Source organism: Micrasema longulum, unplaced genomic scaffold (genome assembly GCF_059751315.1).
Source record: "Micrasema longulum isolate JH-2025_06_02 unplaced genomic scaffold, ASM5975131v1 h1tg001006l, whole genome shotgun sequence".
NCBI classification, from domain to species: Eukaryota; Metazoa; Arthropoda; class Insecta; order Trichoptera; family Brachycentridae; genus Micrasema; species Micrasema longulum.
In genome coordinates this window covers 171,955-184,671 of record NW_028278194.1, presented here as the reverse complement: position 1 = coordinate 184,671, position 12,717 = coordinate 171,955, and the positions used below count along the sequence as shown (strand labels likewise).

At 32.3% G+C, this 12,717-nt stretch overlaps 1 protein-coding gene across 1 annotated transcript in view; it reads left to right on the top strand.

Annotated features, from left to right (window-relative positions):
* LOC148277615 (multiple PDZ domain protein-like) overlaps window positions 1-12,717 on the top strand; it is a 434,817-nt gene that overhangs the window by 340,685 nt on the left and 81,415 nt on the right. The window contains exon 24 of the mRNA XM_088232645.1: window positions 2,071-2,140. Within this exon, the coding sequence (XP_088088771.1) occupies window positions 2,071-2,140 (70 nt within the window). The remainder of the gene's footprint in view (window positions 1-2,070; window positions 2,141-12,717) is intronic.

Below are 12,717 nucleotides of genomic sequence, written 5' to 3'. Positions count from 1 at the left end.
AGTGATCGGTTATGCTACATTTGTAAACAACTGCCCTAGTGTGTAGTAAACTTTTTAAGAAAACGTGGTCAATGCAGCTACTAGTTGTTTCCGTTACCCTTGTGGGTACCATAATTGCCGGATAGAATCCATATGTACCAAGAAGGTTCAGGTATTCATTGGCTTGTGGGTGCATATTATTAATTATATTGATGTTTGTATCTCCTAAGATAAAAAAGTTTTTTGTGTTCTTGTTAAGTTCCAAATATTCGTTTAACGATGATAAGAAAGACGTTATGTTTGTGTTGTGAGGAGAACGGTAGATAGCTAGAATAGTCATCATATTATTGATTTCAATTTCAATACAATTGGAATGTGGAAAGCATACTTCCTTACTTGTAAAAGCTAGTTTACTTTTTACAAATATAACGACACCGTCATTTTGTAGTTTATTATTACAAGAATGACATTGGTTGTAGTTTCCAATAGTTTTAGGAATATAATATTCATTTATCCAGCATTCTGACAGTATGATAGCATCTATATCACAATTTAGTTCAGTTAAAACAACCATTAGGGCATCAAAATTTTTGTTTATGCTTCTAATATTCATAGAAAATACCTTGATGGAAGAACCATTATTTAAAAATTGTTTAGCAACATTATATGGCACTGATGTTAATGCCAGTGGCCACATTGCCCAGGGATTGCGGGGCCAATGAGACCACTCATAGACGCTAGGGAGTAGGACTATTGGCATTACACGGCATTTTATATGTACAAATTTTCCAGCAAAATATGCACCACCGCGGCCCTACCAAAGTTTGAGCCCCATGGAAAATATTTGAATTAATAAATAAAAATAAATAAATACATAAAAACCTACCAAACGAAATTATAGCGTTATTCAAAACCGTATCTAAATCTTGCAAAAATAGATTTCAATCATACTTCTTAACACCGCAAACTCAGCATTTTCCATTGAGTTGGTGAAGCAAAATTAGAAATCTCTGAATATTTTTTTCAAAGTTTTTATAGCAAAGGAAATATCTCAGTAACTTTTTATTTTTAACTTTTTTTCCATACATTTATTTTCATTACAAAAATACACTTTAAAAAATACATCTTAAAATTAAGATATACCGTAATTTGAAAAAAATGCCCACAAAGACTTCAGCGTCTGAGCGTGGGCCATTTCTAAGTTTGCTTATAATACCCTCATTTAAATGGTTTTATTTATTTATTTAAATGTTATTTGTACATTGGCGGGCTTATTTCCAAATAGCAATTTCTTCCAACCAGCCAATAAAATAAAAGTTTTAATCTTATTATTCAAGTTACAGCACATATTTAATAGAAAAACAGATTAAAAAGCTAAATATATATTAATGTTATTTGTACATTGGCGGGCTTATTGCCAAATAGCAATTTCTTCCAACCAGCTAAGAAAATGAAAGTTTTATTTTTATAATTCAAGTTACAGCACATATTCAATAGAAAAAAAGATCAAAAAGACAAATATATATTAAAATAGAAATGAACGTAATAAATTACCTTAAATCAAAACTATTATTCAATGGGAAAAAGGAAAAGAGGAAAGAGGAAAAGGAGAAAAGGAGGAAAGACTAAAGAAGAAAAAGGAGATGTTTCTTCAGACGTGATTTAAACAGAGATAATGTGGTAAAATCTTTGATGGTGGATGGAAGATGATTCTACAGTCGAGCCGCATGGACGCTTTGAAAGAGAAATGTTGGATGGGTATTAAGAGAGTGCCTTGAGAATTAGAACGAAGAGGTAAACCATGAACTGATAAGCGTTGAAATTTTTCACGCAGGTATATAGGATCGTTAGGACTATGAAGTACATTAAACAGAAGTGAGAGGGAGTGATAGTCTCTCCGCTGTCTAATTTTGAGACATTTCAGTTGCCTACGATAATAAAAAATGTGCTCATATTTCTTAAGACCAAAAATGTACCTTATGTATTCTAAAGTCGTATGTGTATACTGACAATGTAAATGGCCCGTTAAAATGCCCACTGGGCATATGTGTAAAAAATAAAAAACAATCAAACCCTTTTGTTCAATTTCAGGAGACAACAAGCTCTTGAGGATGTCGCTGTCAAACCAATAACTCAGTTTCCAGTGTCGTTGGAAGAAGAAGTAAGTTTATTTTTCAAATTAAAAGATTTATATGTTTAGTGTCTTAGGCAAAATATTTACCCAGTTTAATGGCAAGCCATCAATCAAAGATGAAAGATAAGACAGGAGACAATTATTACGTGCAGGGCCGTATTACCGCTGTGGCCACGCGAAACCTCCGAGGGGGTCCGTCCGAAAAAAAAACTTAAATGCTTAAAATTTACTGGATTTCAAGTATTTGTAATTTGTATTTATTTATTTAATTTTTTGTTCATAATATAAATTGTACATTGGCGGGCTGATTGCCAAATGTCAATTTCTTTCAAAAAACCAATAAAATAAAAGTTTTGTTTTTTTAATTCTTGTAACTCGTTACAACACATATTCAATAGGAAATAAAAATTGCTATGAATACGTTTATAAAAATAGAAATAAATATATTTTCGCATAAATTATCTTAAATCAATACCATTACTCAACGGTAAAAAGGAAAAAAGAGGAAACAGGAAAGGAGGAGATATTAACACTTTGTACCCCTGAGCCGTGTAAACACGTGATTATATAACCACGCGTTGTGTCCCGGTCCCGTGTTTTCACGCGATTTACCAGCTGTTCAAAAAAGTGCATTTTAATGACATCTAGTGACTTTTATAAGTACTTTTTTGCTGCTGGTAAACTACGTGAAAACACGGGACCGGGACACAACGCGTGGTTATTATATTATAATCACGTGTTTACACGGCTCCGGGATACAAAGCACAAAAAAAGGAGTGAGGCGCTGTAGGTATATGTGCGAACATTGCAATGTGGCTTTCCATAAAGGCCAATGTTGGAAAAACTATCATACAAAAATGACTTATTAAATTGCTTCAAATAAATATGAGAAGGTAAAATTGATTTAACCCAGTATTTTCATAATTATGACACGTTTAAGAAACCCTTCACAAAGCATGAAATTTAAAAAAAATGGCCCGGGCACAGGGTAAATTATATGTGTATTCGGTCGGTGCTCAAAGTGTTTTTTTATTTTTTATTTTTTTATTTATTTACAATTTTAAAAAACTCGTTAGGGTTACATTAGAAATTTTACATTGTATAGTCATTTTATGTCTCGTCTAGTCTAGTTAGTTCAGACATCATGTGCTTTTTCAGATTGATTTTAAATTTGTCTCCAGTAAAAGTTTTCAAGTAGTAAGGTAAGTCGTTGTAGTGTTTAAGTCCATTATGTAGTATTTTTGACTGTCCAGTGTTTGTCTTTGCTTTTTCAATATGATAGTGTTGTTGTTGTCTGGTGTTATATTTGTGTGTGTCAGCATTTTTGACTAATATTATGTCGTCGTCTTGATGAAGAGAAAGGAGATGTTTCTTCAGACGTGATTTAAACAGAGATACTTTAGTACCATATTTAATAGAGGATAGGGGATTCCACAGTCAAGCGGCATGGACACTGTATGAGTTAGAGAAGAAAAAAAAATTGTGGATTGGTATTAAGAAAGTGCCTTGAGAATTAGAACGAAGAGGTAAACCGTGAACTGATGGGCGTTGAAAGTTTTCACGGAGGTATATTGGAGCGTTAGGACTTTGAAGTTCATTGAACAAAAGTGTGAGGGAGTGATAGTCTCTACGCTGTCTAATTTTGAGCCATTTCAAAAGCGAAAATGCAGTAATTCAATGCCCTTAAGAGGACATACGGTGTCAGAAATTGAATGAATATGTATTTGAACATTTTTTTTCTATAAGTCTCCTACAGATGCCTACCCGATATTGAGTGAGGAAGGCAACTGCACGTCGGGCTGATTATGTCTAACTAAAATCTTCAAAATCAAGGTGTCATTTTTTATTTTTTATTTAACCGGTTTTTTTTGCGAAAAATTATCAAAATATTTTTTTCTGTGAGAGTGCCTTTTTCTTTTTTTTTCATGGTTGTTGGCCATACGTTCGAAGACAGCAGATAAAACGAATAGTAAATATCTATATTGTGTAAAAAAACACTGCTCTAGTGCCATAATCCAGGGAGAAAATGAGGGGATACGTTTGTATGACGAAAAGTTAGACCGCATTTTTTCTTAAATCTTTGAGGTACGACTTTTTATTTTACTAATTTGTAGTAAAATACCATTTTATAAAAAATCGAAAACGCTTTTCCGGGTGGTACAAATTTGACTACATCCATGGCAGCAAGAAAATAAATAACTCTTCAAATCAGTCAGAGACTAGTGACTTATATTAGCAAAAATATAATGTCAATATTGTATGATCAATGATGTAATTAATTAACAAATTACAACAGGGATGGAGAATATCTTAAATAGGGGAATATGAAAGTCTAGGCATTGACAGGGCTTATGACCTGTCATTGGCTGGTTTAAGTGGCCAATTTACACACTGTGTAACATTCTTGCCTATGTTTGAACATCCATATTTCTTCAATTCTTCCATCTGTTGATTTTAAGGTATTCTCTATCCCTGTTGTAATTTGTTAATATTAATGACTCCCGAGGGGGTGAAATCCAGTGTTTTGTCTCCGAACATTTGAACAAACTCAAATATTGTAATTAATTAATGTTAGTTAATATTAGTGAATAACCACTTACCTACTTTTTTAGTCTACCGGTTTCGAGACGTATCCGTCTCTTTGTCAGGACATTTGCTACACCAACAACAACATGCAAATACTAAAATACACCTCCAACTTCATCATCACCGTAGTATATGTATAGTATTTTCAAAAATACATCAATCACATGCAGATTAATAGAGATGCGAACACCACCATATCTAAACATGCATTAATGTTAATCAAAAAATATTTTAACTTATTTTGAAGAATTGGTAGGGAGTTGTGAGGTAGGGGGGTTAGAGGTGTCAAATCAATTGATGACCTTTTAAATAGAAAACTAAAACAAAAATTAAAAAAATAATTCTTATTTCCTCAAATAAAGGCTAATAAAGATAAAGATATAACTTGTAAATTAAGGAAAATTTTATATGTAAATAATACCTTAGCTGAAATTTCAAAATTATTGCCATAAAATGAAGACCTGTAATAAAATTGGGCCTAAGCACCAGAAAAGTGAAAAAAAGTTACAAGGGTTTAAAGATATACTCAGTTTTTTTGGTATACAGCATATATTTTTTAATTCTTTAAAATGTGTACAAATGTGTAAGAAATAAGTTTAGTGAAAATTATATAGTAAAATATTATTTTAAAAGGGTATAAAATAACAAAGTAATTGAGAAGGCCTTAAGACCAACTGCTATTTCATTAGTCAGGCCTAAGTGCCTAGCGTAAAAACATAAAATAGGGCCTATCTCCAACATCCATTATAATGTCTGATTTTTAATTCAAGGATGCGTAAAACTAATAATTTTGAACAAAAAAATACATCATTTATAATGTAGGTATGTAAATTAAAAATAATAATTATTAATCAATGGAAAAAGATATCTATCATAACTCTCTACTGGAAAAGATTTTTGTAGAAATTTTTGTGTTCTTCAGAAGGCATATACTCGATCATGTTGAGTAAATCTTTTTTTTTTCGTCCGTGATCCGGCTTTGGTAATCTAATTGGTGTAGTTTATAGGTTTTTATATCGCCAATTAATTAATTTATTTTTAAATGTAATTAATTTATTACTTGTCTTAGCTCGTGAATAGTGGCTTTCTTGTCGTGGAAACAATTTAACATGCCCGATGACTTGGTTTTCGTCTTCAAGATCGAATTTTCGATATTTTTTCTTATTACCCCTTTTTCGGTGAGGATAGTCTCTCCGCGTTTTTTTCTCGTATTAGTAGGACTCGAATACCTTAATACTTACTCCAAATATATCAATAAAAGTGGCACGACAGACATTGACTACTTGACCATTGTCATTAGGGACAGTGTAATAAACAGTACACTGCCTTTTGCTTTCTGATGGGTTTTTGTATTTCCCATTTCTCCGTCTTTTAATGTTTGAAATATGGAATAATCCCATTAAATATGCACTTTGCTTCAACCAGTCACCAGCTTCGTAAAATTATTTATGCAACTGCAGTTTTTGATCATAAAGAAGACTTTTACAGTCATTCTGACACTTGCAAGTGAACTGAAAAAAAAGTCAACTTTACGGAGGACTGTCAAAAATAACCCTAAATGCCACTTTCTAAGGTTAACATACAAGCAATACTACAAATTATTTACCTGGGTGAATATGTATATCACTTTTGACATTTCGAAAAGCCGTATTTTTATCGCTTTCTTGCCAAAAAATAAATATTCACCCACCTATCTGATAATTTCACAGGAGTAATTAGGAAAATGCACAATGTTTCTTGTAAATTAAGCTATAAAGCTATTAATCTTCTAAATTATATATGAAATACATACTAAATTATACATGAATTTTAGTTAAAACGTTTGAATAAAATTTGTAAAATTTGGTATAACGGGGTCAATTTAGCACTTATTACAGCTATAAATATAGAAAAATCCTTTTAAAATCTCAGAATAAATAAAGCAAAGTATCATGCAAATGAACATAAAATACTCCACTATTCTTAAAACTTTAGTAATTCACTCAAAGATTATATTTTAAGCCGATATTTTTCCATACTAAAATAATTGAAATATCACTATTTGGTGATCGTGTTCACTCGATTTCTCCTCCCAGGCTACGTGCTTTGAGCCCTGTGCACCTCAGACATCGTTTGCACATCCCTAGATTCTGAACGCTAGTTAAAACTTGTCAAAAATTTGTCAAAACAGATTTTTTTTTAAAAAGCGACTTACCGAAGTATTCGGAGGACTTTTTGCTGGTACAATTACATTTTTAGTAGAACAATATTGTTTCCCTTGGGCTTTTAACTTTTTATTTTCACTTAACTTATTAAAACCACTTCTTTTCCGCTTTGTTGTAAAAGGCGTATCCGGATCACAAGTCTCGCGTCCAGCCATTTTGTATGAAATGCTTAGCGCTGCGATTAATCACGTAGGCCCTTATATGCGTTAATGGGTATTGTACTTAGGCTTCATCCCATATACATGACTTCAGATTGATATAAAATATTTTTTTCTGGTACATAAGTTCTAATTTGTGTTATTGGCGTAGGCATATAGAACATTTCCTCATACTCAACGTCATTTTTTATTTTTTGGTATTTAAGCCCTATTTTATTACAGGTCTTCAAATATAAAACCTGCATTTTACACTAAAAATAATATCGGAAAATTACTAATAAATTGACATATAAAAGTGATATTTGACAACTCAGGAGTTTATCGTTTCCAATGCAGCTCAAATTTCGCGCCTCGTGTTTATTATTCGCATTAAAACACATTAGATGTTTAAATATGTAATAATAATTATTTTTCAGAGTTTGCTAATCATCTTATAACTTCGAATCACGATTTTAATAAGGATAAAAGAGTAAAAAAATAACATTCAAATAATGAGAAAAAAGTTGAATTATATTATATTGAGATTTTTCACATTAAAAAACCTTAAAAAAATATATTCCCTTAGTAAATAATCAAATATCTTTTCAGTATAGCCTACTTTTTTAATTAATAATTAACAAATCGGGTAACCCTACCTCTCCCCCCTCCCTGACAACTCCCCAACAACACTTTAATTAAAGATTATATATTTTAATGCATGTTTTGACACGGTGGTGTTCGCATCTCTATAAATCTGCTTGTGATTTATGTATTTTTGGAAATACTATATATATGCTACGATGATGGTGCAGGCGGAGGTGTATTGTAGTATTTGCATGTTAGTGTAGTGAGTGTCCTGACGAAGAAACGCGTACGTCTTGAAACCAGTTAACTTCTAAAGTCGGTAAGTGGTTATATACTAATATTTACTAACATTAGTTAAAATCAACAATATTTTGAGTTTGTCCAAATTTTTGTAGACAAGAACTGGATTTCACTCCTTGGGGAGCTGTTTATATCAACATATTACAACAGAGATGAAGAACATTTCAGAGAAGGTAATATAGAAGACTAAGCTGTAAAGTGGCCACTCAAACCAGCCATTGACAGGTCATAAGCTCTGTAGATGCTTAGACTTCTATATTACCTTATCTTAAATGTTCTTCATCTCTGTTGTAATATGTTAATTAGTTAAAATATTTTACCACAAAGTTAATGATTTAAACATAAATAATATGTTGTAATTAATATTTACCACAATTCTAGTACCAAAAAAATACATTGAATATGTTGAACGTTTTTTAGATCACTGTCATTTAAAGAGTTAAAATATTACGTTTTGCCTCTGGGCCTGGGTTAACTATATTTCTTTGTCTGCTTATCTATTTTATAGTGTCCAAATTCATACGTAAATACGTCCCTTTAATAAAAGCTTATTTTATGCCCAGTCACCGAAAGGGGACCCCGACTTCTAGGGGCCTTTGGACCCTGGATCTCCTATTGCGGCCCTGATTTTGTGGCGGAGAATATACCTACAAGTGTAAAATAAATATTTTAGATTAACAACTAAGATAATATATAACATCGCCGTCCGATGTCTTTTTCCGATATTAAATAAAAAGTGAAATAAAATTGAAAGTGTCTTTACTGCTAATATATTTTTTATTATTGGTATCCTTGACTTCTTTATTTCAATAACCACAAAGAAAACTAATAAAGACTGGTCGCTGGGACATTTTAGCGCACCACGAAATAACTTCTTTTGGCGTTGTAAAATATTAATAAAAATGAAAGTGGATTATAAAAGCTTATAAAACCAGGAGCAAAATTATGTTTCGTGTTATCGCAGCAAGTTTATGCCGCTCATAAAATCATTCCGTTCGCCATTTTGTATAACTAACGCCATCTATAGAATTTCGGTATAAGCAAACATTTATCGAAGCTTAGCTTGCGGATAATGTCGGTAGATGTCTGGGAAACGAAGGTAAAAAAAATGCTGTTACATCATTATATTTATACCTATTACAAAGATTTTTACTTATTTACTTATTATGATATAGAATATTTTATTCCGGTTTCAACGAAACTCTTAATTTTTATTTTTTATATGTATACAAGTGCTATGCATATCAGCCCTTCGCTTTCGTGTAGTGCAGGCAATTGGTAAAATAAACCAAAGTAGGGAAGAAAATGCCGAACACTCCTCTAGTGGAACGGAAGGCCTGTTGACTGCTGCCAACAGGCCGGCTTCTCCTGAAGAGTTTTAAGTGGTTTCCTCTCCACGTGAGCAAATGCTGAGAAGTTTCTAATTGGCCTACATTAGTATATCCCTCCTGATCCCAACAGTTTAGATAAATTTAAAGAAAATTTTTTGATGAAAAATTCACCTTTGAAATATAAACCTTGTATATTATAAGCAAGGTAAAATAAAAGCAACTCTTATACATTTTTTTTTAAAAAAAAAAGAAAAAAGCCCTTTATAAAATATTTTCAAGTTTGTAAACTATTATTGAAGGCATTTAACCTATAATTTAAGAAAAATACAAACAAAATTAATGTGATAAAAAATGTTTTTAAATCATTTTTTAAAATTAAATTTTCAGTGTGTTATTTTTATTCAAATCTTCAAGTCGTTAGATACTATTTTGTATAATATCTTCATAATTATAATAATGATTACTATTTTTATTATGGATAACTTATATAGCGCCATTTTCGTAATAAAATACCTCAAGGGCGCTTTAAATAGTGATTCTTTCAAATTTGTAATTTAATTAAAATAATTTATTTTGTTGTCACATGCTACGGATTTATTCAAATGATTTAAAGAAGAAGTGGGTTATAAGTTTTTTCCGAAACATCACTTCACTTTCACAGCCTCGCACCTCTGCTGGGAGAGCATTCATTCAACATTAAATTTAGTGCGCTGTTTGCGTAGAGGTATAATAACTTTTCCTCTCGCCGTAGACGTAGCTGATCTAAGCGTGAGACGCCTGTCAGCTAGTTCATCTATGAGTACTAATAAAAATTATTAGTTGTTTTCAAATCATAAGAATTTTTTTCATAAATTTCGTGGTCTCACCCTGAAAAGTCGTGTACATAAGAATGATCGATTTATATTTTTATATTTCATTTTTGGTGTTTTTTTAAGAAATAAAATAAATATCTTTTCTACAACACAAATACTATATGTATACGAGTTTATATATTTTTAAGAGAAATACTTGAGTTCTTATTATTTACTGAAATATTTAAATTTTTAGTCCATTATCTGAAAGTCATAAATACCTTGTGCTGGAAATATGGAAATCGAGTTGTGGTAGATAGGGATTTGAGCCTCGGACCTCTAGTACGTAAGTCCACAATGCTACCACGGGACCACAACCCGGTTTAAAAAACAACGGAATTAATTTGAACAAAAAATGGATTTGAAAAACCTGGAAAGTAGTTAAAAATATTCAGGTAGAAATCCATAAAGATTCCACAACAAAACTGACCAAGATTCATAGCAATAAGGACGTTCAGTGTTACAGGAAATTTGATGTAAGAAATGTTCTCACACGTGACGAAAATGGAGCATTTAATTTTACGACAAAATTTCTCGCAAATATATTTAAAAAATATTAAAAATACACAATTTCGGAGCATAATATTATACAGATTCATGTGAAGATATGTTAAAAATAACCAATCAATTCTAGCGTTGTAATGGGTTTCCAGGTGTTTTAGGCAAGATTTTTTTAAAATTAAAAGTAGCTTAAACTTCCAGCTATCCCAATACAACAAATCTCGTCAATCTGTCTCTCCATTGCGACGTGAAAGGAAAATAAAAAAAAGTCACGCACTTGCATTTATAATATTAGTATGGATGGATAATTATTTTTGGATTTTATGGATGAAAATCGCAAATACATCATATTTTGATTAAATATAATCATCATCATAATCCCCCTTTCCCTACAAAGTGGTGCATAGGGCACTTATTAGTAAACCAAATGCAGCGTATTTCGATTCATGTGTTACGCTTCAGGCGCCGGTCTAGAAATAATGAAATATTGCTGGTTATACAATCTTTAAAATCAATATTTCACGTTCACCCCTCCAGGAATCGAACCCAGGACCGCAAGAATGGTAGGCGGATGCGCCAACCATTTCATGACGAGGCGGCCGTATCTCCGCTCGACTCCCTTATTCGGGAGTTTTACCTGATTGCTGCCATCGAGTCTTAAACACTCGTCGTCTGGTTCCATTGCATACACAGAACTGTATTTTACATCCGACTGGACACTTAAAAAATAATGACAGAAAAAGAAAGGCATGGCATTACCAAATTCAACAAATACTTGAAGATGGACGCGTCAAAAGTCGAAATAACCGCCGTGTGTGCTTGAGAAGATGTATAAATGTAGAGGAAGCGTATGTATGCAAAGACAGGCTAAAGTGTTTCTCCTTACTTTTTTCTTCCATTTTCCATCCGTTTTTAGCCCCTCCTATCTTCATAGTGTAGTGTACATATTTAGTACATTTCTAATTCTAAAAAAAAATAATTCATTGTTGTGTTTTTTAATGAAAACAGACCCACAATACGTTTATGTACCGCTGATTTTCTCGAATTAAACTGTTTGGGTAGCTAGGAAGAAATTTTCTTAAGGCAATATTCCTGCCCTTATGCATATGTATGTTAGCTTTATATGTATATAAAGCTTGTAGTAATAACACGCCTCTGGCTAATAGAATCGCCCGTGCTGACAAAAACCATTATATGATTTAAATCACGAAGTTAGATACAGTTTACAGCAAAACAACGGGCCGTAAGTAGTCAGGTTGAGAATGGCAAGCGCAAACTGAAACCGTGCATTACACGTTTGATGTTAAACTGAAAACCAAACTGAAAAATTGGAACGCTTTTGTTACCGACGAACGTTTGTATTACATGTTATTTAATTTTTTATTTTATTTATTTTCACCACAACAGGCCAATAGGACCTATTACAGTGGTGACTTACGGCACAGAACATCCAAACTTGAAAAAAAACATATTTTATAATTTTTGTGTTCTCACCGGGAATCGAACCTGGAACCTTCCGTGAGTGAGTCAAGCGTCTTAACCACTGCACCACGGAGGCCGCCGATGATTTATTTATTTATTTAAAACTTCAAGTACAATGAATAAGTACTTTGGCGAATTTATTGCTAAAAGAAAATATCTCCCAGCCAACTAAAAAATAGATTGGTCAAAATTTTGTACTAAAAAAAAACATTAATATATACCAAAAGATAGGTACATAAATATATAAAATTAATAAAAGCTTGATTAATGAAAAATAACCGCTCTTTTTTAATTGAGAGATAAGGCTTGAACATATTAAAAACAAACAAACAAACCATCACGCCGTTTCTCCGTAGGGGTAGGCAGAGAGGATAGAACGCCATATCACTCTATCTTGGCATACAGACCTCGCTTCCTCTACATTTATACATCTTCTTATGCACGCACAACGATTATTCCTACTTTTGACATGTCCATCTTCAAGTATCTGATGGACTTGATCGTGCCATGTCTTTGTCGGTCTTCCTCGTTTTCTGCATCCATCAACATTTGCATCGTAGATCCTTTTAGCCGTTCTTTCGCTGTCCATTCGCTCTACATGTCCAAACCAACGCAACACCCCTTTCT